Source organism: Trichoderma reesei (genome assembly GCF_000167675.1).
Source record: "Trichoderma reesei QM6a unplaced genomic scaffold TRIREscaffold_1, whole genome shotgun sequence".
Lineage (NCBI taxonomy): Eukaryota > Fungi > Ascomycota > Sordariomycetes > Hypocreales > Hypocreaceae > Trichoderma > Trichoderma reesei.
This window is the reverse complement of record NW_006711148.1, coordinates 446573-469825: the sequence shown is the minus strand read 5'-3', so window position 1 is coordinate 469825 and position 23253 is coordinate 446573. Positions and strand designations below refer to the sequence as shown.

The following is a 23253-nucleotide window of genomic DNA, read 5'->3' as shown; positions in this document are numbered from 1 at the left end:
TAAGGTACATACAATTATCGTGGGACGCCTCCCAAGGGAATTATACGCGCGGGAGGTCGAATGACTTTGAGAAGCCCATCTCAACTCGGCAATTTTTTCCTATTTCAACTTCCGTGAAATGCTGTGATCACTTCATGATGCCTTTAAACTACCTAGGTATGAGCAACACATTCCTGATCAGGGGCAAAAATGGAATTGCCAGATAATGGAACAGTATCACAAGAACGGACGACTAGTTGAGGAGCTACCGTCTGATGTTAGTTGTAACTACTCAAGCATTCCCTGATTAGGAGTTTCATGGGGAGTAAGTCCACAGAAAGGATTGAAGGATCGACTTTCAGCCCGTCCCGTGCCAAACAGATTCTTACATGCATGCACGTTTTCCATTCAATTACTACTTCCCGGTATGTCCGCCGCCGAGGAGGCCGAAAGTAAACCGGTAAACCCACCCATCCAGGTGTATCTGGGGTAGCACTGGGATTTATCCCGGAGATGCATGTAAGCCTACAACCCCTCATGCCTAGACACGAACCACTATCGAAAGATGGGTCGCAATAACTGGAGTGTAGTAAGGCGCAGTTGTCTGTAAAGTGATATCAAGGCTGAGGATTCAACAGCAACTGCAACGAAGGAATCGGCTTAACGTTACGTTCAGACTCACGCTCTTGTGATTCATGTGGTCTGATTTCATTACAAATGATATGCATTTCAAGGCGATATTGAGCCCGCGACTGATGACGTTCTATCCACCACACATGAAGACGCAGGCAACCCACGAAGCATGATAATTTTCAGTCTGGTTTTGCTCCGCAGACGACAGATTGTCTGGTTATAATCTCAAAGTCTAGGGTCATCCTCTTCATCTGCCCTTGAACGAGGACTCTGGGTGGCAGCACCATTTTCTAATTTCTCAACTTCATTTTTCACTTCTAATTTTTGCTCTTGCCTTCCAAGCTTAGCCCAAGCCTCACAATGAAGGCCTTCAGCTATCTCTCCGCTGCTTTGGCTCTCAATGTTGCAGATGCCTACCTCGTCAACCCTCCTGGCGCCGCTGCTCCAGGAACTACATCAAGTTGCAGCGGATGGATTCAAAAGTCGTATGGCTTGACCTGCGAAATAATTGAGCAGTACTATGGCATGACTGAGGAGCAATTTGAGTCATGGGTGAGTGGTTGTTTCTCCGTTGGTCTCGACGACTCAGCTCTCCATTTCGCCGCAACGGCATGAATATAGTATGGAATTTCTGATCGACTCTAAGTAGAACCCCAGCGTGAATCTCCTAGGAGACGGCTGTAATCTCATCTCAGGTCTCTACTACTGCGTAGAGGTCAATTTCGTCACGATATCAGTATCACATCCAACTCTTCCCCCAACCTCAAGTACTTCCCGCAGTGCTACCACAACCTCGTCCGGCAACGGCATCACTACGCCTACCCCAACACAGACAGGCATGGTCTCCAACTGCAACAAGTTCTACTATGTCATCGAAGGAGACGGCTGTTACGATATCGCTGCCGCCAACGGCATCGCCCTCAACGACTTTTACACTTGGAACCCAGCTGTGAAAAACGACTGCTCAGGTCTATTCCCAGATTATTACGTTTGTGTTGGGGTTACTGGCACAAAACCGACATCTACTACAACGTTGAAGACAACGACAACCTCATCTGGAAACGGGATTGCGACTCCTACGCCAACTCAGACCGGCATGGTAAAGAACTGCAACAAGTTTTATTATGTCGTCTCCGGAGACGGCTGTTATGACATTGCCGCAGCTAATAACATCGCCCTGAACGATTTCTACTCATGGAATCCAGCAGTCAAGACTGATTGTTCGGGCCTATTCCCCGACTACTACGTCTGTGTTGGAATCAAGACATAAATACTAGCTATACTTTATGTTGGGCGGGCTAGGATGTTTACTTTCAAACTTGAGCATAACAGAGCTTTTGAGCCGATAGGTGTGAAAAGACAAGTCGTTAAAAATTAAGTTTCATAGCAATAATTGACATTGGTTTGATTTGAGCGCTTTTCAGATTGTCGAAATCAGAACCTGTGATTGAACCACCTTGGATTACAGATTCAGTCCCGTGCCATCCTGATAACGCTCTCTATGTGTGACATTGGCAACATCACAAAAGACAATATGACAGAGCGGCAACAGATAGTTGCTCTGTAGCAACCATTACAGTGGCTGACTCAATATACGCAGATGATGATGAAGTCTCAAGCACAGATGACCTTCAAACTCGCAACCGACAATTCGAAACTGTACAGACCTTCGTTATAGAGATCACAGGGCGCTTAACTGACATGACAAGTAAAGTTGTTTTTCTTGCGACTGTCTCGTAGAATAAAGAGCTATCTTTTTCATCTTGAGCCTCGGCTATGCAGCCAGCTCCATCCTAATTTGGACCTGCAGATCGATGATCTAGACCCTTGTTGAAACGACCAATAGCCATCCCTCAAATCATCTTGAAGGCATTCTGATTGGTACTCACTATCCTCACAATTAACTCAATTTCTGAGTACATTCTTGAGATCAACTCTACACAAACTGTAGTATTCGATGCTTCAGCGAGTGATATACGTCACATTGCCAACATCATCCACGCTTCAGCTCCAAGCATCTTCTGTCTTATATCACAATTAACCCTGTTCTCAGCTTTACAAGCGACAACCTCAGCTTCAGTCCGCGCCTCCACTTCATCCCAGTGCCGATGACAACCCCTCACCTTCGATTCGAGCTCTCAGAGCAAGCTGAACTCCATAACAAATGATACATCGCAAAAATCGTTTACAACAACCAACATGTCATCATAACAACTGACGTTTTGATTTCCACCAGAGTAAAGAGGAAAAGAAGAACCTTCTCGATGCACAACAGAGGCGACTTTGCTCCGGTTCACCATCTTACTACGACCTGCACTAAAGCAACCTACCAGTCTGAGGTTACATCAACGCAACTCTACAGCAACAACCCTTGCCCACAACCGGCACAACGCCCGCAGAACGCAATGGAAATGCACTGTCGAAAGATATCTCGAGCGGCCAAGTTGCAGGTTTTAGGGCGCCCATTGATAACCCAGTCTTGTCAGAGTGTAAAAGGAATCCATTTTGCCGCCTTGGCCCATACGCATAGGGCTAGAACCTCCATAATGAAACCCTCGCCTCCCAATAGAGATAAGCCGGCATGACAGGGTATATTCGATCGTCGAGACAACACCAAGCGCGGCATTGAACCCGGAATCAGAACGATGCGGGGTCGAGTCGATATCGTCGCCACTTGGAAGCATCCCCCCCCCCCCCCCCCCCTGGTGATGGTTTCCACTGTTTCGTGATGAATCCTCAAGGGCATAGCCAGGGGCGTTTATACTATAAAGCCAGCTTCAATCCTCAAGTAAACCATCCAGTTCCTCTCTTGCATCAACCGCGTCCCCCATATCGCAGTTGAAAAATCTCAACCCTCCAAGATGTCAAACCTGGCCTTGGCCCAAGGCATCATCGTCCTCATAGGCGTCCTCGTCTACGCCCTCCTCTTCCGCAAAAAGTCCAAATCTTCCCTCCCTCTACCCCCAGGCCCAACTCCCCTCCCCATTCTCGGCAACATCAAAGATGCCCCGCCCCCCGGAGCGCCAGAATACGAGTACTGGCTCACCTTCAAAGACAAATACGGCCCCATCAGCTCAATCACCACGCTGGGCCAGACCATAGTTCTCCTTCATGATGAGGACGTCATCACCGAGGTCCTGGAAAAGGGCTCTATGAAGACTGCCGGCCGACCTCGGTTTCCGTTCGCGGCCATGTGTGGCTACGACAGGTTCTTTGCCCTGCTGCAGTACGGCGACCAGTTTCGTCTGTATCGAAGAGTCGTCCACCAGCACTTTGGAACGAAGAGCCTCGTGGCTCAGTTCGCGGACATCCAGGACGTTGAGTCGAAGCGTTTCCTGTGGCGTGTTCTAAAGGACCCTGATAATTTGTTCCAGCACATCAAAACGTAAGATACGCCTTCTTTTTTTACCTCATCAAAGGCAGTCACATGTACTTACGACGACATTCATAAAACAGAGAGGCAGCCGCCATCATCCTACAGATCACATACGGCTACGAGATCGAGCTCGACAAGCCTGATCCGCTGGTGACCCTCATCGAGCACGTCATGACCAACTTCTCAGAGGCCACGGTTCCCTTCCAATGGGCAGTCGACTTCATTCCTGGCCTGGCCCGTCTGCCCGACTGGTTCCCCGGCACGGGCTTCAAGCGGATCGCCCGTGAGCAGAGAGCCTTGCACGACGCCTCTGCGGATGTTCCATACAATTTCGTCGTGAACCAGATGAGCAACGGCACCAACCAGGAATCGTTTGCCTCCAAGCTGATTACTGCCTACCGAAATCAGGGCAAAGAGGCAGATGATCAGATCTTCGAGTATATCAAGTGGGTCACGTCGAACGTGTATGGCGGTGGCGCGGACACGACCGTGTCGAGTCTCATGTCGTTCGTCCTAGGCATGGTTCTGCATCCAGAAGTGCAACAGAAAGCCCAGGAGGAAATAGACCGTGTCATTGGCTCAGACCGTCTCCCCTCACACAGCGACCGAGAAAACCTCCCCTACGTCGACGGCATAGTGAAGAGGCGCTCCGCTGGCACCCCATCGCGCCCATGGGAGTAGCTCACGAGGCCACAGAAGACATAATCGTCCGGGGCTACCGCATCCCAAAGGGCTCGTACATCCTCCCCGGCTCATGGTGGCTCCTGCACGACCCGAAGCGATATCCAGAGCCTCTGCGGTTCGCGCCCGAACGCTACATGGAGCCTCGAAACGAGCCCGACCCTTCGTTCCATGCCTTTGGCTACGGGCGACGTGTGTGTCCCGGCAGGTTTCTTGCGCAGGACAGCCTCTTCGTAACCATCTCACGGACGTTGGCGGTGTTTACGATTGGCAAGGCGGTGCGTGACGGGAAGCCGGTTGATGTTGAGTGGAAGCATACACCGGGCTTGATAGATCATCCAGTCGAGTTTCCCTACAGCATCGTTCCGAGGAGTGAAAAGCATGCTGAGATGATTCGGAGGGTCGAGGTGGATCATCCCTGGAAAGGGGGCAGCAGTGGAGAGGCTCTCCAAGGCGTCGAGATACTTGACAAATTGAGAAAATAGTGAGGCACCGATTAGGTAGCTGTTCACAAGCATCAATATACGGCGACAGCATGTTCTCTTTCGTAGTTCTATCATCAGAGTCAACACAAAAAAAAAAAAAAAAAAGAAGCCTTCATCCCCGAACAAAGAAGCGACACTGACGTAGACGACAATAGGCGAGCCAAGTCAGTCATGGGATCGTGAAAGCCAGCCTTTTCAGCATTTCCATCAGCAAGACGCGATGAGTCAGGCACGAATGATGAAGCCGCTTCTTGTTAGCCTGTCACACTTCCGAGACCCGATAGACATTTTGTGCAGTGAAATTCTTTGTTTTGCGGTTGATTGAGGTACCTTTTGATTTTATTCCCCCCTCATTCCCTAGTCCTTTCATCCCTCCGTGACTCCCGTAGTAAATAGATTCAGTAAGTTTTTGTTTTCCCTCTTTATGCAGTATTTGCAGAATTGCAACACCTAGCGAGGCCATACTTTGCCATGTCGACTCCTCTCAGCTTATTCACTTCCAGTCATCCATGACGACTTGAGGAAGAAAGATGAAGGGGTGGACAACTCGTATGAGAGTTTGTGGCGCAGCTTCAGATCTTGGGGCAACGGTGCCCACATGTCATCGAATCCAAACATGGAAGTGCGTTCGTAATTGTATTCGTTTTTCGGGGGTTTAGTAAACCTTCTTCTTCTCGTCGATGCTGAACTGGCCGGGGCCGCTGTTGACCAGGAGCAGCAGACCGCCGACAATGGACAGGATCTGGAAGAAGTCGTACTTGGCAAAGTCCTTGTGCGGGTGGTGCTCATGAAGCTGCGCCAGAAAAAAAACGGGTTAGCTGTTGAAACACGCAAAGACAGGGACACGAAGGCACCTACAGTCCAGAAGTTGTTCACCAAGAGGTTGAAGACGCTCAGGATGACGACGAGCAGGGTGGCGCTATACTTGGCCTTGAAGCCCACAACCACCATGACGCAGGCGCCGGCACCAAGGAAGCAGACGATGACGCGCCAGAAAGACCACTCGCCGCTGAAGACGAAGCCAATGAAGAGGAAGATCAAAAGCACACGTCCGGCAAGCTGAAAGTACATCTTCTTGTCCTTTTCATCCAGCGTGGGGAGACCGGCAAAGGCCTTGGTCTTGCGGACCCACGAGTCGGACAGGACCATGAGCAGACCACCAATGACGGACAGGTTTCGCAGGAAGAAGTTGAGATCGAAGATCAAGCCATAGCCGAAAGCCTGGATGACCACGACGGACATGAGACCGGCAACAGCGTAGTCGGAGTACTTGCGGACAATGACGAGGAACGAGCAGGACACCATGGCGACGACGTTGAAGAGGAGGAAGAGGTGGTTGATACCGGTGGGAACTGGTCTAGTTGTCAGTTCTCGGGCGTCCAGCAAGGATACACGTTCATCAATGGGTATCGCGCCGGGATGGATTCTTACTGTGGCGGTAATCGTGGAGGTAGAGCAGCTGGTCGCTCCATTGGGTGATGATACGGAGCGCATCCTCAAGGAACGTGACAACGATCAGGAATCGGCCAATGGCTGGGAGATAGCTAGATCAATGCGCCGCAAGGTTAGTTGCCATCCCCTCCGCTCAACCACGATTTCCGGCGAGCTTCACTTACGGCTTGACGGGCTCGCTGAACGAGTCGAGCAAGTCCTCGACCTTGCTGGTGTACGGCCGGATCTGGTCCAGGATGCTGCCGCCGTTGGACTCGTCAGAAACACCAACACCGGCACTGCCTCCAGCGTAGGGGCTGGGGCCGCCAATGCCGTAGCCAGAAGGACCGCGATGCGACATTGTATCCGGAAGTGCTGCAGCTGCGTCTTTCGAGTTCCCGTTGCTTCTCCTTTGCTTTCCTAGCCTTGAAGCCTCTCGTGTGCCTCCTATTGCGCGGATCGGGCGGATCGGAAGTTGTTGAAAGAGCTATTTGGTGCGAATGCGATGCGATGCGATGCGATCTGATGCGAACTCAGAGCTTGCTCGTCGACGGTGGGCAAGGCAAGGCAGAGACTCGAAAGGAAGGACAGCGAAACAGGGCCCGACAAAGAACCAGTCTCACAGGGTCTTGGGGGAAGAGGTGAGCTGAAGATGAGCAGCGCAATTGTGCGGCGACGAGAGAGAATCACAAGCCTGGAGGGGCGAGAGAGAGGGACAAGAGGGACGAAGTGATGATCAAAAAGCTCGGATTATCTTACATACCTTACATACCACTGTGTCCTTTCCAAATCCCGTGATGCTGCAGCCTCCCAGGTGTCCACTTTTACACACCCGGGAAGCTCTGCTCCGGTACCTGCCGCTCCCCCTCCAGAGACCTTGTCGAGCGGTGCGTGGCCGCGCAAAGGGGCGGGTAGCCTTGCCCAGGGAGGCAAGTAGCGAGACACCGCGGCAGACACCTGCAGCCCCTCTGACGCCGGCCAATACTGGGGACAATGGGCGTAAATAAAGTACTTGCAACGTACACGCACGGCCCGGCAGATGGTATGGAGTACCTGCTATACCTAGGTACGCTCAGACCTACCTAAGGTAGATACCAATCAATACCTTAGCCTGGAAGCTTCCTGTCTCGTCCGTGTGTTTGCATCTCATCCATCTGATACAGTACCTACCTACCTACCTACTACCCACGGAGCGAGGTACAGCGTCTCAAAGAAGAGGCTCTCTTGAGAACGCAAACCGAGGGACACAAATCGAGGTGGTGACAGCTTGAAGCTCCCACGGCAAGCGGGGAGACAAAGCGCCAAAAATAGACTAATTCAAGGTTAAAGGCCATCGCGGCGGCAGAGCCTTTCTTGGCAGTTGGGAAGTGCTTGCAGCCGTTCCTCCCAGGGTCTCTTTTCCCTTTGTCTCCGTGTGCTTCGGTTCGATTCGCGTTAGAATGCTGCAGATACGGGTTCAGTAGATGCAGTCCAATGAGGCATTACCTACTAGTAGGTAGTTACATGCCTAATACGGCGGATGTCAGCGGAGGGAGGAGGTACCAGAACATTGGCTGGCTTCATAAGGTACCTTGAAATCTGCACACGTGTGAATTGGATATCTCGTTCTACCTACCTATTGAGCAGTCAGTCCTAGGTATTCACTTCGCAGCCCTGGGCAAAACGTCCCTTTTCTCCGGCTTTCCCTCGCTTTGCCCTCCTCTCAACGAAATCACGAACAATCAGCCGATCATTTTTCCCTCCTGTGCTGTTCCATCAACGTTCAGTTTCTCCCTCGGCTTTGTGGCCATCACCGGCGTACATGTATGTAGGATCAAATCAAGTGCTCACCTGCCTAAACAATCGCCCGTACAGCGATAGTACCTGTAGGCTGCAGTAGGCGGCCCCCGATTGCACCGGCGCAGTCCGGGCCACTATTTCTGAGATCTTTAAGTGGCTGCGTTGTCCTGCATGTATGATGCCATCATAGATCATAGAACTTTTTGTCGGCGGTCTGAAGAGAGCAGGTGTACAACTGACTGCTAGTACTATTGGAGTTGACTGTACACTAGTATCGAGTATTGAACACATGTTTCAGCATACCTAGTACCTATGTTAGATGCATTCCAAGACGTGCTCATGCTCAACACCATTTGTCACACTCCTTGCCAATGTTAGCTTGCCTACCTAATCCAAAGTCCAGAATAGCACAGCTTCACATCGTTTGTATGTAATGGCCAATAGCTTGTATCTCACCTACATCTCTGCCAACGAAAAGCATAGTCAGGATCAGGCAGCGTAACACACATACATACCTCCCACATCTATCCAAGCCATCAACATCTCAATTCATATCCATCACCGAAATGTGCAATCGCCTCTGCCATATTATGGCGGATTCCTCACGCTCCCCTCACGCGGCCACGATCCTCAGCGCCCCAACATCGTCATACTCGACCCTCCCTTCGTTGACGGCCCTTCGCATCTCCTCCCTCAAAACCGTACGCTCGCCCGTCGCTGGGTCCCATTCCCAGCCTTCGCGCATCCACATCCAGCGCAGGCAGGCTCGCAGCTCCTTGTCCGCCGGTCTCACCCTCATCCACTCGGGCTGAAATTCAGGCTCACGGCCCTTCCCGTTCCAATCCTCGGCCCGCCCTAGCAGCTCGTCGCGACAGAATATGCGCCAGCTGTCAATAGCATACTTGCCCTGAGTCATATGGCCAATCTCCCACGCCTCGAGGTCTTCATCGCCGCCATCAGAGGGTGAACACGGCGGCTCCATGTCCTCCTGCGCGTCATCGCCGTTGCTGTATCGGTATGGCGGAGGGCTCACGGCTCGCTTGTCGTAATTCTTCACTCGGTAGCACACACCAGGTGTCGGCGGCTGTTGCATAAAGGCTGTCGCGTACCTCAGTATATATGCAAGCCGTACATTGGATAGTCCCAAATGCCGGATCATGCCCAGAAGTTCCTCCCTGACGGACGGATCCAAGAGATGAGACGGCGTGGGAAACCGCTCCCTCACTCGACAAAACGCAGGCAGAGCCAACTGTCCATTCGTCTTGATGAGGAACGTGACCGCAACGAGCAGCCAAAATGGATCGTGAGCCAGCTCCTCTTGGATGATCCCAAATGATGACGACTCGAGACTTGGAAATGGAATACAGGATATTGTCCCTGCCGGTGGGCGCTTCTTCTTGGGAGACTCCTTCTTCGGTGACGGGTTCTGAATAAAGTACGGCGACGTTGCTGAGCGTTTGCTATGTGGCTTCTCGTCTTCTGCCTCCGGTTTGCACAAGGGGTCCCATGATCTTGGGTTCAAGTGGGAACAATCAAGCGAGGACATGTTATTCGAGAATTGCGTGTCCGAACCAGATGTGGCAGCACTTAAGGCAGCCCCGAGTTCTGGGTGGGCAGCTTGTTGTTGCAACACTAATTGACTGTCTCGACAATGGTGGGTTCTGGCGATGCGGGAGTTGAGAACGCTGTGCTGCTCGTGTCTTCTGTCGCAATTCTGGTCAAAAGGTTCGTCGGACCAGTAATGGGACGTTGCTCCCGGGCGTTGTTTCTTGACACGTTGTCGTCGTAAGGATTCTTGGCTTGGTCGTGGAGCAACTGGAGAGATATCGACGTCTCTCTCCAAGTCCTTGGCGAGTGCGATTAATCGATCTGTTTCTCCCCAGGGCCCAGGAATCGGTGATTCAACATCAACCTCGCCTCCCTTGGAGATCTCCCAGACGAAGCTGAGTATATCGCCGCCGTCGAGGCTTTCGGGATACCGACCTTGAGCGCATCGAATTGACTGTGCACATTCGATCAGATAATGCCAGTCTTCCGCGCCACCAACCAGGCTCTGGTCCAAGAGGGAGCGCAGTTCATCGGTTGGCGCATTCCCAGATTCCAAAATCTCCGAGAGAAGCGTCAACGAATCATCCCAGACATCGAAGACGGAAAGGATACTTTCGCCGAATGAGGTTGGCATGGTAGTAAAGTCCACGGGTGCCGTCGAGAATGCACGTCTTTAATGATGCAAGGTGTAGCGGAACGCTCAGCGGTGATGAAACCGTGTTTCTGTTGCTACTATGTCATGATGGTGATGTACCTTAAGGTTGAGCTGGTTGAAGTGGTTGAGGTGTGAAGAGAAAAACAAACGATGCGTTCATGGATCATTTCCTGCAGGGTATGCGGGCCATTGGGCAAACGGCCGTTTAGTGTGTTGCTTAGAACGTTGAACCTGTGCTGTTAACGAATTCACGCAATGGATCCAAAGCAACACTGAAGGTCAGAAAGAGGCCAACTTGACTCGCTTGATCTGTCGACGAGTGTATCGTTCAGTGTGATCTTGTTGCATCCAGTCCAGTCTTGTCAATTCACTGCTTTGTTAAGAATTCTGCTCAGTTCAACCCGCCGAAGGTATCCCGTAATCTCAAGCCTGACGGCCCAAGGCCATGACGACAAGGCATCCTCCCGGACAGCGACATTGATAGCTGATGATGCTCCGCACAACCAGAACAATCTCGGCGTATCAGATCGAGCGAGTGCAGAATGCAGCAGATCGAGCTCAAGATAAGAGCCGGATACGTGTAAACAGATGCCTCGTTACTAGGTACTACTAGTGAGCTGCTACGTCGACTTGGTCCGTCGGTCGGCGATGAAAAGCCGAGACGTTCGTGGGGTGCATGGCCAAACCGGGCCCCTGAATGGCTGTCGCCTGACTCATCAAAAAGACCCCCCCACCGTGAATCACTGCAGCAGGACGGCGCGTGATGCAATTCTGCGTGGTTGCGCGTGCTTGTTCTCGAGATCGACCGTGTCGGTTGCTCAGTTCTGACGGATTCACCTGCGTGTTGTGTTGCTTCCTGAGGCTTCGATTGTGATGTGCTGTGCTGTAGATAGGTACTTGAGCTCACGTGAGCAGCCGTGTGGCCTACGTAATGCAACTTCAAGAGGGAAGGAGCTCTCGCTTCTCGATACAGAGCTCGCTTCTTCACTCTCTTCCGCTCAACATAAGCTTTTCTCTCTCCTCTTCCTCTTCCTCTTCTTCTTCTCTTTCACCATCCTGACTCTCACCAAGTATTCAAATCCCACCCCAGCTGTCACACGAATGCATGCGCTGCTCGTGCATTAGCACACACCCTCGCACCGCCGATTATCCTCACCGAGGCAAAGCTCCCAACCGCAACAGGGAACGTGTCTTGACGAACGCACCAATTGCGTCGCGAGTTGAAGCGGAGAAGCACCACGGCCACCGGCACTTGGGTACGTACCTCGAGCACGTCGCTCTGGCCCCGGCTTATCGACAGAAGGCAGGCGAAAAACGCGGGTCACGTGTGCCGGCCTATCAGACCCACCGCAATCGCCCATTCTCTCTGCGTCTTGTGCCTCCACCCCGGGACTTCTGCTTCCAATCCATCTTTCGCATTCACCTCCGATTCCGACCCTCCTCGAGTCCGAAGCATCACCACCACAACCTCAATCATCCAAGAGATGAGTAGTCGCGGCGGGAAACTTGCCCCCGAAGTCAATCGGTGAGTCTCCAGCTGCTTTTCCGGGGCCCGCGCGGGCCTGGGCGAGGCTGCGACGTCGTGCGGTGGCTTTTATCCGACCGCATGGGCGGCACGTCTCGCCTGGGTTGCCCGGTAAAAAGAGTCTCGAGAGCGCCTTGCTGACCCGTTCATATAGCGCTCTGTTCGTCAAGAACCTGAGGTACGCCCTCCGTCGATAGCAACATCCGATTCCCACCGAAAAGCCGCAGTTGACGCTGACCTGTCGTAGCTACACCGTTACTCCTGAGGAACTCTTCGACCTCTTTGGAAAGTTTGGACCTATCCGGTACGTCCAGGTCCTCGTGCGGATGTTCCTCAACGACGACCGTGCTAACCCCTCTAACAGCCAGGTCCGCCAGGGCATTGCCAACAACACGAAAGGCACCGCTTTCGTCGTCTACGAAGATGTCATGGATGCGAAGCAAGCCTGTGACAAACTGAACGGTTTCAACTTTCAGAACCGTTATCTTGTTGGTACGTAGCAGCGCGTCACTACATGTCCCTGTGTCTTTATGTTCTGCTTCTGTTTATCGGTTGGAAACGTTCCATCTTTCCTTTCTCCTTTCGTCGATGGATCGGGCTCAGCTGACCCACTTGCAGTTCTATATCACCAGCCCGACAAGATGGTAAAATCTAAAGAGGACCTCGACGCCCGCCGGGAATCTTTAGCGCAGCTCAAGAAGCAGCACGGCATCGATTGACAATCCGACCGGTCCGTAGGCGCCCTGCAGAAGAAGACGCCTTCTTCGTCTGCGGGCCGGTCTTCCTCTTCATCATCGTCCTCGTCCGCCTCGTCCGAGATGAAGACAATCCTACGAAAGGACAGGTCGCCAGCCAAGGCCACTCCGCGCAGTGGGCACAGTCACACCCGAGCCGTCCGATTTGCAGAAGGACCACGCGCAGCTCTATCGTCGGCAGCCTAAGACCGAGGATTCGACGTCGTGCCCACGGAGTGTATCATCATTCTCAACTATTATCTCTTGCTACTCTTCTTCATTTTCTCGCCTTGGCTGGCATCTCTTTCAGCCCATTTCTTGTTACCTTAATGTCAGCACCACGTCAACGGATCAGTCAATCGCTCCCTGGGAAAGAACAAATCATGAAATGCGAAATTATCATCTATGTAAAGGGAATCCATGGGCACGGATTGGGGAGCTGGGAACTCAAAGGGTATTTTTTTCGGCAAGTGACGATATGGCAAGCCGCGAACGAAGTGCTTGATTCGGAATTTGGACGGAGGCCTACCTTGTGGTCATGTTTACTAGCAGTCTTCTCGTGCCCTCTGTGGCCTTAGCAAGAAAAGCGCAAACGCGTTCCCCCTTTTTTTGGCCAACTCATTTCACCCTTGTCTTTACCATTTGAGTGTCGGTGCCTTTGTAGATTCATCTCGGCGATGGAAGACTTAAGGTATTCCGGTTATCGAAGTTCCCGTGTAAGGACATGGAACGTCTTAGGTGGTTGTGATCATGACGACACCTTCATCTCTACGAAAGGACCAAGGGTGCCCGGGCAAACTGGGTTTCCAGCCTGGAATGGCCGCCAGTCTCGAGCTGAAGCAACTGTATGCCAAACATGCAGTCATCTGATCATCATGTCACATATTTCTTTCTTCCTCAATCATCCGGGAGGCAGCCATGGAGACTCTGCATCATGACATTACTGATCATTACAACATTGCGACTTGATGACTGATCCAGCAACCAACTACCTAAATGACGCTACCGCAAATCTACAAGGCATCTGCCAACGACATCAGCACATTGAGCCTCCGTCTCGCGTCTAACCGATTGCTGATTCTCACAGTAAGTGAGCTGCCGCTGCTCGATACTCCGTACTCTGTGTAGCTTCCCCGAGGCGACCAAATACGCCTCGCGACTTGGCCAACCAGAGCAGCGTCACGCCGCGAGATATTTTTCGACTCTACAGAGCCTCTCTTTAGCCAGACCTACAGCACCACCTGGCAGGCTGGCCGCAGAGAAGGTCTCCCCCGTCGAGGGCGGTGTTTTCTGGAAGGCGTCACAAGCTGGATGAGTGTGTCTACGCAGTTTGGCCCAGAGGGCGAGGACGATGGAGACCGGGCCGCAGAAACGGTCGGCCTCTGGTGGGCATGTGGCGGGCGGTGCAATTGATGGACATGGAGCGTTTGGTCCATGGATTGATCGCTAAGGAGCGGAAGTGCCCACTGTCCAGGTGCCCAGTTGCGGCTCAACGGCCTCTGAAGCAGGCGACGGTTTAGCGCTCGAGAGCGCTGTAACGGAGGCCCTGGAATTGAAACCCGGCTGCTCGACTGGGCTGGGGCCCAGCTTCACAGCACTTTTGGTGGCGCAGCGGGTTCCAGGCGGTCGCCCTTTGCGGTCGGCCGGAGTGGAGCGCGCTTATCCCCAAGCATCGACGTTCTGCTCCGTTAACATGATGATCAAATCCAACCTCGAACCAACATCAGCCTGTTTCTGGCCGCTGCAGAACTCGCGCCAGAGACAACCTACACGACTGGAAACTCTTCCCGTGAGAAGCAGCCTTACAGGAACGTCCTTCAGGCCTCCTCCTGTGGTCACGGTATCGCGATATAGCAGCAATAGCAGCTGCAGCAAGGCTTCTCGATTCGCAGGCGCCAAGATCCAGCCGTGCGGCCTGGCCGTGGCTCCAGGAACGGCCCGCTATGCTGTGTCTTGATCTGCAAACGGCGTCGAGACGAGGCTGACCATGGATATTCTGGTATCATGTATGTTCAAACAGCCTGACCTTGCCCAGCTAATGCCGGTTGGATGGCATCATGCTGGCAGACACTGGCTACTACGACCCATGCTGATCGATGTCATTCGTAGGTCCTTTGTCTCGCTTGCCGTGAGGAACATGGAGGAAATCACGCATGGAAAGCATGACATGAACCGGCCCAACAGTGGCTTGTTGTTCCAACAGATGGCATCGCATAAACGATCCAATGACAAGCAGAGCCTGTCCTCCTTCATCCCAGTGCTTAATATGCGAGGCTGAAGCATGCCGCAACACGTTCGTCCTATCAGCACCGACTCTCACCACCTCAACGACCCCGTCCCTCCGGCCCGGACCCACCATCGCCGGCTGGAGGGCCCCCGGTTACGTTTCTCGGACTTGGGCGAGGACCAGTCAGAGGCCGTTCCCTTACGCTGGGATTAGGCTTCGATGCTCTCGATGGTCTTCACAGCCACTTTGCAAGGTGTCTTTTGCCTTCTTCAGTGGTTCATCGGCATGTCGAATTGGTGGCTTTCGATGAGGCTGCACATGGGCTCGGCCGCAAGCAGCCTTCCGAACTCCCCATCACTTCGGCCAATGACATACTGGAGGATACAAGTACTTGGACTCTCGCGGATATCTCCTGCATCATATCATGTACTTGTCAAGCTCTTGATATCGCCTACACATATCCAAAAGGAGAAGCTGAGGCTCTGTCATCCCCCTTTGACCCGTTGGCCTTTGTGCTGTTGGCTGAGACAGGTAAGAATCCCCCTTGGCTTGCGGCTCTCATCTTCCTCTATAAAATGGTTTCAGGTTCCACGTTTCTGTCCCAATTGTCCCATCGTTCTCATACTCACATGTTGAAGAAAACAAGCAGATATACCTCTCTCACTCATTTCACGGTCAGCCCCAATGTCAGTGCCGGTCACGTCCCTCAGCAAACTGACCCTCGAAGAGATGTCTCCCACGAGCCAATCGGCCTTTCATACTGGCCTACAGTCCTACGACTGTCTGGACTCAACCTTACAAGATTCAAGCTCCGACCTTGATTCCTGCTCAGATGAGTCCGAAGACGAAGACGAGCTTTCCATGGTTATACAATCTCCTACCAAACTGGCCTACGATATCCACCGTCTTCCTCAAAAGGAGCAGGATGCTGTGCGCGACGTCTTTGGCGAGCCGCCGGCTATTGCGCTGCAGCAGTGCCGGCTCATCGACAACACATATGCCTTTCAGATGACTGAGCTCGTCACTCAGTCTGTCCGCATTCGTGCCAATGGCGACGGGTCATCCTGTATGACCTGCTCATGTGGGCGCAACGAGGGAGAGGGCGACGCTGGAGAGCCCTGCTCGCACCTTTTCTGGCTCCTGGATCGGCTCACGAAGCAGATGCTCTACGACTATGACGCCAGAACACCGCTGACCATGACGCCGGCTGGCTTTGCCGAAGAGCTGGGTGATCCGTTCACGGCCATTGCGGAGCATCACCTTGATGTCCTGTCCTCCGGCTTGCACTGCCAGGTCATTGACCCAGAGTCTATCTATGGGGACGAAGGAGACCTCGCTTCCCACCGCGTGCAAGAATCACGCGAGCTCCTGGCTGCCGTCTATGGGATGAGTCCAGACGACTTCCGGCCGGACCTCTGTGAACAACGGCTGCTCGGGAAGAAGAAGGTGGTGAAGCGCAACGATCTGGACTGCACCGTGCTCCGCATGCTTCTCGACAACCCTCATTTCTTCAGATACTTTCAGTCGGCGGTATCCCGGCCGCAAGATGCCGTCAGTGACGCCCTCAGGAAGCTCTCACAGAGGGTCGACCGTGTGCTGCGCAGATTCGACGCGTATGCCGCCGATGCCGCCTGCGCGGAGAGACGCTCGGCAGAGACGCTCCCCGACGTCTCCTGGGCGGCAAAGCACATCAACGGGTGCATCAAGCTCATCAGAAACTGCATCTTCACCCGCAACAGGCCTCTTCAGCCTAGCGAGGAGGATGCCGCCGCTCGCACGCTGGTGCACATTCTTTCTGCCGTTGTCTCCCGCAACCACGACGTTTTGTCCCTCCCGGCCACTTCTGGATCCCCTCTTTCCCCTTCTTCTCATCCTGCGGGGCGGTTATTGAGCCGCACGGAGCGGAACCTGTATCTGCGCCTTATAGGAGACGCAGACAGGGACGCAGACTTTGTTCTCGCGGAACTAGGTCTCATTCCCGAGGCGGCGAGCCAGCACTTACACACGCTGGAGGCCATCTTCGAGGATATCGGGAGTCACGGTGCTCCAGTGGGGTACTTTGAAAAGTTCAAGGCGCTGCTGGGGAGGTTGAGGGGGACTAGGAGGAGGAGCAGCGGTGGGTTGAAGAGGCAAGGCGATGACGAGGACGATGGCGGTGCTTTCAGGGAGTCGAAGAGGATGAAGTAGGGGGGGGGCGCTTTTTTTTTCTTTTTCTTTTCTTGCTATCATTCTCTTCTCCCTTGCTCTTCTTTTCTTCTTCCCTTCCTTCTTATCACTTTCTCTTTATTTTCTTCTTCTTCTGTCTTGTATCTTTCTCAAATGTCACCCTACAGCGACATGCATTGTACTGGTTGCGATATTCAACCCTGCCACCATTTCTTTCTCTCTCCCCTCTTCTTCTTCTTCTTTTTTGTACAATTTCCTTTTGTCATATTCTTGCCCTCCCTGACATGTTCGGGACCAATGTAACAACAAGCGTGTCCGGAGTAGGCAGATTCTAGATAGGTAGTTCTTACTTCTGCAGGCACCAGTAATTTACTACAGTCATCCTACAATGATCTAGACAAATCTTCACAGCGCAATGAGAATCAACGTGCCAAGGGAAAAAAGCAAACAACATGTCATTGATATAAATCACAAACTCCCAAAGAAACCATGGACTCGCTTATATAGTGCCCATTCTGCTACATGCCATCGTATGCTCATGACGAGGCCGATTTTTTGAGTCAACAACTCCCGCGCAAAGCCTAGACCACCCCTCGGATCACCCTTAGGGCTGAGCGCCTCGAGGGAGAGAACAGAGAACAGAGAAGGGGGGGTTTAAAATCGCACACGGTTTTTTTTTTTCCCTTGGTCCTTCTTTCTCCCGCGCAGTCTCAGCACAGATTGTTCTCCCTGCGAAACTTCTCCAGCTCGTCGTGGACCTCGCGCAGGCTGGGCCGGTTGTAGTAGTTTTCGTTCCAGTCTCCCCTCTTCAGGCCCTCGGCGCGCTCCTTGAGCCACGCCTCCGAGTCGGCAATCTCCTTTGCCCACCAGTCGCGGGCGACGTTCTGGACCTCCTGCGCCGTCGACTCCCCCGTGTTCTCGTACTCTCGCAGCACCAGCTTGTCTCTGCGGCGCACAATGAGCCTGCTAAGGCCAGCCTGGCGGCCGCGCGTGCACCGGTCAATGAGGTCGCGCATGGCCGGCGGCGTGCGGGTGTATCCGGGGAACTCGACCAAGGGCTCCCAGCGGTACGAGAGCCACACGGCGGCTCGCTGGGGGGCGCTTTCGGACTCGAAGATGCACCAGAGCACGCGGCCGAGCATGTACACCTCGCAGGCCTCCTGCTCTCGGGGCGTCAGGCAGGCCCATGGCACGTTGTACCCCTCGGACGGCCAGACGTAGTCCTCTCCCTGGCCCATTTCCTCCCACCCCGGAAGCATGCTCGTCAAGATGCCGGCGTACTTGTCCACAACATGCGCAGGGATCTCGTCGTCAATGGCCAGCAGTCGCACGTACTCGATGGCGTTGACCTCGGGGGCCGCAAACTCGCACCAAACGCCACGCTGCTCAAAGTCGACCATGACCACATCCCCCGACCCCGACAGGACAATGTTGTCGAGCCGGAGGTCCGGATAGAAGATGTGGCATGTCTCGCGTAGGTGCACCAAGGCGGAGGCGAGTTGGACAGACCATTTGGCCTTGTCGGCCAACGACACTTGGTTGTGCACCTGAAGAAAGGGGATCAGGTCGCGCAAGCTGCCATGGACGTGCAACTCGAGCGTGAAACCGATAACGGCCGTCTTGCTGCCAAAGGTGCACTTCTTGGTGATGAGATGGGCCGGCCGTGCCACAATGTTGGGGTGAGCCTTGATGGAGAGGAGCTGGCGCAGCTCGTGGTAGAGATACTTGGTGTAGCTGGTCAGGGCCTTGAATATCCACGTCCTGCCCTCATACTCAATGAGGCAGACGCTGTCGTGCAACTGTGACAAATACACGACGTCATGGATATCAACAGTCGGTGGAAGGTCCACGTGCGACCCCCAGAAGCTCTGAAAGGAGGAAACCGACAGCATCTGGCGCTCGAGGTAGTACGTTGGAGCCATGGATACCCGGACCTGGCTGACATCCTTGGGCAGGTTGTTGAAGACGATCCTGGAGCCAAAGGGCATATTCTGGTATATCTTGTGCGGGTCGTCCAGCGTCGAGGTCCAGTACTGGAGCAGCCGGAGCACATGCTGGGTAACGCCAAGCTGTGAGATGCGGGACGCGTCTCGTGTGTAAAAGGCAACGTCCATGTCGAGGACGCTGCGGAGCTCGTGAGAGAGCGTCGCGGGCTCGGGAATGAAGACATCCACACGGAAGGGGGGGATCGAGTCCATGAAGAGCGGCACCGCATAGAACTGAGTCCCGAATGCAGTACAGCCGTCAATCCGCCACAGGGGCCGCGCTGGAGGCTCGAGACTGTCGATGCGGTTCTTGGGATTCAGTGGAGACTCTTCCCACGGCGTCTCTCTGGCAGCCCGGGCGGCCGCAGTGGCTGCCGACTTCTCCCAGACGCTCTCGTCCGCAAAGGCTGCTGTTGGGTGGATGACATCGTGGATGGACTGTTGGCTGAGCTCCATGTTGCCGAAGTGGTGAATGATGTCCGTCTCAGCTCAAACAAGTAGGTGCACGCCAGCTCCAGGACTCCTACTTGGAGGCAGATGGCAGTGCCTTTATCAGTCAACGGGCACGGCCTGAGCGAATCGATCCAGGTCGTGGTGCCTTGGCCTTGAGGGTCAGAACGAGGAAGGGAGAAGCAGAGAGAAAGAGCCCAGGCTACGGGGGGTGGCTGGGACCTGAGAGGGATACCTTACCTACCACTGGCTGCTCTCCCGGTTTCGTTTGAATGCGCTCCCGTGCAAGACTCTGGCTGGAGACATTCGTCCGCCAAAACCTGCCGGCCTCGCCACCTCAGGCCACTGCTTGTTTGCTCCTGTTGCCCAGTCAGACTCGGCCCGTTCGATGCAAAGACTAGCAATGGGCTTCGGCTCCTTCAAGCCTCCCCTCCGCAGCTGGCAGAGACTGGCCGGCCTTCCGATTGTGCGCGAAGGAGCGAGGATTGTCGATTCTGTGTCACGGCGGCTTTGCAAGCTCCAGGCTGGGCAGCTGCCGTGCATGAAGCATCAACTGGGGGGGTTTTCGTGGTGCTGCTGCATCTGGCTGGATTTGGCCATCTGCCTGATCACATGATGCAGCCTTGCGGTACCCGCGTACCTCCATCCAGCGAGCCTGCTGTGCAGTTCAGACGAAGAGCCTGACACGCACATGCAGTCCATTCGATATCCGACCAGAGTTGGACGACGTTGCGCGCTCTTTGCCGGGGGAGTCGCCGGGCTTGCACGAGGCAGAAAAGGCCAGCTCAGGACGGTGCTGAAGCCGCACTTGTCCTAAAGGCCGACGGATCCCTGGCCAGCTGGGGCTAAAGGCTGAGAGTTTGCTGCCCACAGCTCCGCTTCCTCGCCCTCGTCGAGGCATCCGTGGATCTCTTTGCAGGTATTGTCAGGCCTGCAATTGCTACGTCGGACAGGGACATGCGCGTCGGCAATGGACGTCTCGGGAGCACAGCATATCGGTGAGGCTGGAGGCTGTCTGAGTCCAATTTCCACCTTGTGCTGATGGAGAGATTAGCCCACGATTCCGGCTGCTATGCTGTGGAAAGGTGATATGTCAGTCAGTCTGACCCTACCTACCTAGATACTGCCTACTTATACGGAATATCCAAAGGCTAGGGCGGCAGTGCAACTCAGCCTAAGAAGACAAGACAAATGGGACATCACGGGGGCGACTGGCTCTGGCTCAATATGCTGAACTGTCTCCTGCTGATGCGTCTGTTGCTTCTTCTATCACTGCAACCATCAAGCCTACGACCGAGAGCCCTGGCCCAAAGAGCAAAGACTCCCGACAAGACCATCAATCGGTGGCTGGTCATCCCGTCCCTGTGGCTCTCCCTTCTCCTGACATTGCACCCTTCTTCCAACTTTTCTCCTTCGTTGATGCCCTACATACGTCGATTTTCGTGTCATACACAACCGCCGCCACTGGCGCTTCCTATGCAGATCACAGTCGATGTCGGGGTTTGACCACGTCTGTTTGCTTAAGCTGAGTCCAAGGGTAGGTACGACTGGGTGGAGCAAAAGGACTTTGGCCCCCAAATGCCTTGCATTTGTCTCTCATTTTGCTCAGTTCTCAACCCGCAACCTTGGCAAACAGAGACATCACCGGCTACAAACACTGGACTTGTCGGCCATGGGACTGGAGCGGGAGGTGAGAGCTTCAGCCTGCCGGTTCAGGGGGAATTCGTGGCGTTAAGCATGACTCGGAAAGGCTTTGCGGTGAATATGCGGCCATCTTCAGCCGCAGCAAGCGACGGTAGCCGTGATTAGGACTCTCATCTTTTGAACGGGAGTATGCGGCCCGCGATGCTCTTGGGGCAGCAAAGGCAAGGCCCAGCTGTTCAACGAAACTTTGTAGAACTCCATCACAGTAGTAAAGCTCAAAACATACCATGCCGTATGAAAAGGGTCTCCCACGTAGTACGAAAAGTAACCTGTCAGTGGCAATGAAGCTCCAAATCTTATCTGCTGGGATGTTCTCGCGCAGCTTGATGCGACTTGGTTCACGTACGACAAAGCATATATTAGCATATGGTTTGCCCCCTGCCTACTTATACGTCTTCTGCAAGCAACGTGACTTGAATGCCAGCAGGCCCGACGGCCTCATACTCCTGGACCGATCAACAACTTGTGAGTGGCTAAAGCATCAGTCATGCCATTGCGTCTGTCAGACGCATAATGTCATAAACTACGGACGCAGTTCATTAGCACAACGAGAGGTGGTGTCAGCGAAGACGCCCTCACGCGTACACCCGTGATCCCACAGGTTGCGGTGGGAACAGTCCTGCTTGCCAACGTGCGTCTGAGAATGATGTCAGGGCAGAGGCAAGTCTTTAGGTCGAATCGAAGGTACCGGACTCCTCTCCGTGACCTCTTGAGATCAGTCTGTGGTACCTCGCAGCCCGGCCAAAGGGAACGGCATCAACATCCATGCCTCCCTCTCTCTGCAGCCCGAACAGCAGGCCGGCACCACTGCGTCGAGCTAGATATCTCCCTAGCCGCCGACAGGGTGTGGGCAAGCTCGCATTATGCTAGTCGCATTGTGGCGTCCAGACTAAATGTTCACCGGTCGGCGTGGGTTGCCAACCGCCATTCCAAATGGAAGGCATACCAGCTCTGAGAAGAGGATGGCGTAGCTGCACGACGAGACCGTCTGATGCGGCCGGCACCACATACACGTAGCTTGGTGGACCGCGGAATAGCATCATGCAACCCTGTTGCCTTGCCCTGGACCGTCAGAGAAATGTGAGCTGTAACAGTCCCTCGGGTGCAGTGCAATAATAACCACGGCCACTGCAAACTCACGGCCCCCTCTCTTTCATGCGAGGGTTATCCAAGCTTCCATCCAATCTTGGAATGGACCACGAGAATATCCAGTACGTCCGCATACGCACCCAAGGGGTAATTTAGCCCATCGCGTATCGCCCTGTACCGCTTGTTGGCACCACGAGGCAATTCCTATAGTGGCTGATGCCATGTACATAGCCTCTTGCGAGCACTCGGTAGCTGGACGATGGAGCCAGAGCCAGTCTTCGTATGCGATGCCAGAAGCAGTCGACTAGGCCGAACGCCGCGGGGGATAACGCGAAGCCGGCGAGCATCAGGCAAGGTGTGTGATACCTCACGAGTAGCCCTGACAGTTGCGTTTTCGTAATGCGCAGCTGTCTGAGACATGTCAGAAGCCACAGCATGGCCGGTTCTCAATGGAGACTCCAGGAATGGGGAGATACGAGGCAAAAAGTAGGGTAGGTGTAGGTAGTAGGTAATGAACGAGTCGGGATGACGTTGCCTTGCATTGCTCGCATTGGGCCTGAGCACCTCCACTTGCCCGAACAGTTGCAGCAGCGAGGGGGAAGGCGATACTGTGCAAAACGGTGGAAAGAGCGAGCACTTCCGCAGCACCTGCTCGTCAGAAGCTGCCGAGCGGCTGTTCAAGGTTTCCAGTGTGTCTCAATCTAATCAAAAATGGAGTTCATGAAGATGTGTGATTGGCTCAAGGGCGGTGAGGCTTCAATCTGACAAAGGCAGGGTCTGGGACAACTCGTGTGTGGCTTCCTTTC

At 53.8% G+C, this 23253-nt stretch overlaps 7 protein-coding genes across 7 annotated transcripts; 4 read left to right on the top strand and 3 right to left on the bottom strand.

Moving 5' to 3' along the window:
* Positions 1-972: 972 nt before the first annotated feature.
* On the top strand, positions 973-1882 carry TRIREDRAFT_54723 (uncharacterized protein; the record flags this gene model as incomplete). The annotated part of the gene is made up of 2 exons (XM_006961496.1): positions 973-1182; positions 1262-1882. The coding sequence occupies 2 exons, from the start codon at positions 973-975 to the stop codon at positions 1880-1882; spliced, it is 831 nt and encodes a 276-aa protein (XP_006961558.1).
* A 1591-nt stretch (positions 1883-3473) lies between these two features.
* TRIREDRAFT_102487 (uncharacterized protein) lies at positions 3474-5154 on the top strand (the record flags this gene model as incomplete). The annotated part of the gene is made up of 3 exons (XM_006961495.1): positions 3474-3997; positions 4069-4624; positions 4678-5154. The coding sequence occupies 3 exons, from the start codon at positions 3474-3476 to the stop codon at positions 5152-5154; spliced, it is 1557 nt and encodes a 518-aa protein (XP_006961557.1).
* Positions 5155-5513: 359 nt separating this feature from the next.
* On the bottom strand, positions 5514-7259 carry TRIREDRAFT_119578 (uncharacterized protein). Its single transcript, XM_006961091.1, has 4 exons — positions 6771-7259; positions 6586-6698; positions 6013-6506; positions 5514-5947 (listed from the first exon to the last, which is right to left on the bottom strand). The coding sequence occupies exons 1-4, from the start codon at positions 6944-6946 to the stop codon at positions 5810-5812; spliced, it is 921 nt and encodes a 306-aa protein (XP_006961153.1). The 5' UTR covers positions 6947-7259; the 3' UTR covers positions 5514-5809.
* A 1718-nt stretch (positions 7260-8977) lies between these two features.
* Positions 8978-10546, bottom strand: TRIREDRAFT_53401 (uncharacterized protein; the record flags this gene model as incomplete). The annotated part of the gene is made up of 2 exons (XM_006961090.1): positions 8978-9840; positions 9895-10546. 2 exons carry the CDS (start codon positions 10544-10546, stop codon positions 8978-8980), a joined length of 1515 nt encoding a protein of 504 aa, XP_006961152.1.
* Positions 10547-12014: 1468 nt separating this feature from the next.
* TRIREDRAFT_43680 (uncharacterized protein) lies at positions 12015-13441 on the top strand. The gene is made up of 5 exons (XM_006961000.1): positions 12015-12092; positions 12247-12270; positions 12340-12396; positions 12457-12584; positions 12711-13441. Exons 1-5 carry the CDS (start codon positions 12052-12054, stop codon positions 12809-12811), a joined length of 351 nt encoding a protein of 116 aa, XP_006961062.1. The 5' UTR covers positions 12015-12051; the 3' UTR covers positions 12812-13441.
* Positions 13442-15782: 2341 nt separating this feature from the next.
* TRIREDRAFT_54902 (uncharacterized protein) lies at positions 15783-17240 on the top strand (the record flags this gene model as incomplete). Its single annotated transcript, XM_006961494.1, has 2 exons — positions 15783-16879; positions 16946-17240. 2 exons carry the CDS (start codon positions 15783-15785, stop codon positions 17238-17240), a joined length of 1392 nt encoding a protein of 463 aa, XP_006961556.1.
* A 689-nt stretch (positions 17241-17929) lies between these two features.
* On the bottom strand, positions 17930-19660 carry TRIREDRAFT_102482 (uncharacterized protein; the record flags this gene model as incomplete). Its single annotated transcript, XM_006961089.1, has 1 exon — positions 17930-19660. One exon carries the CDS (start codon positions 19658-19660, stop codon positions 17930-17932), a length of 1731 nt encoding a protein of 576 aa, XP_006961151.1.
* Between the last annotated feature and the right edge of the window lie 3593 nt (positions 19661-23253).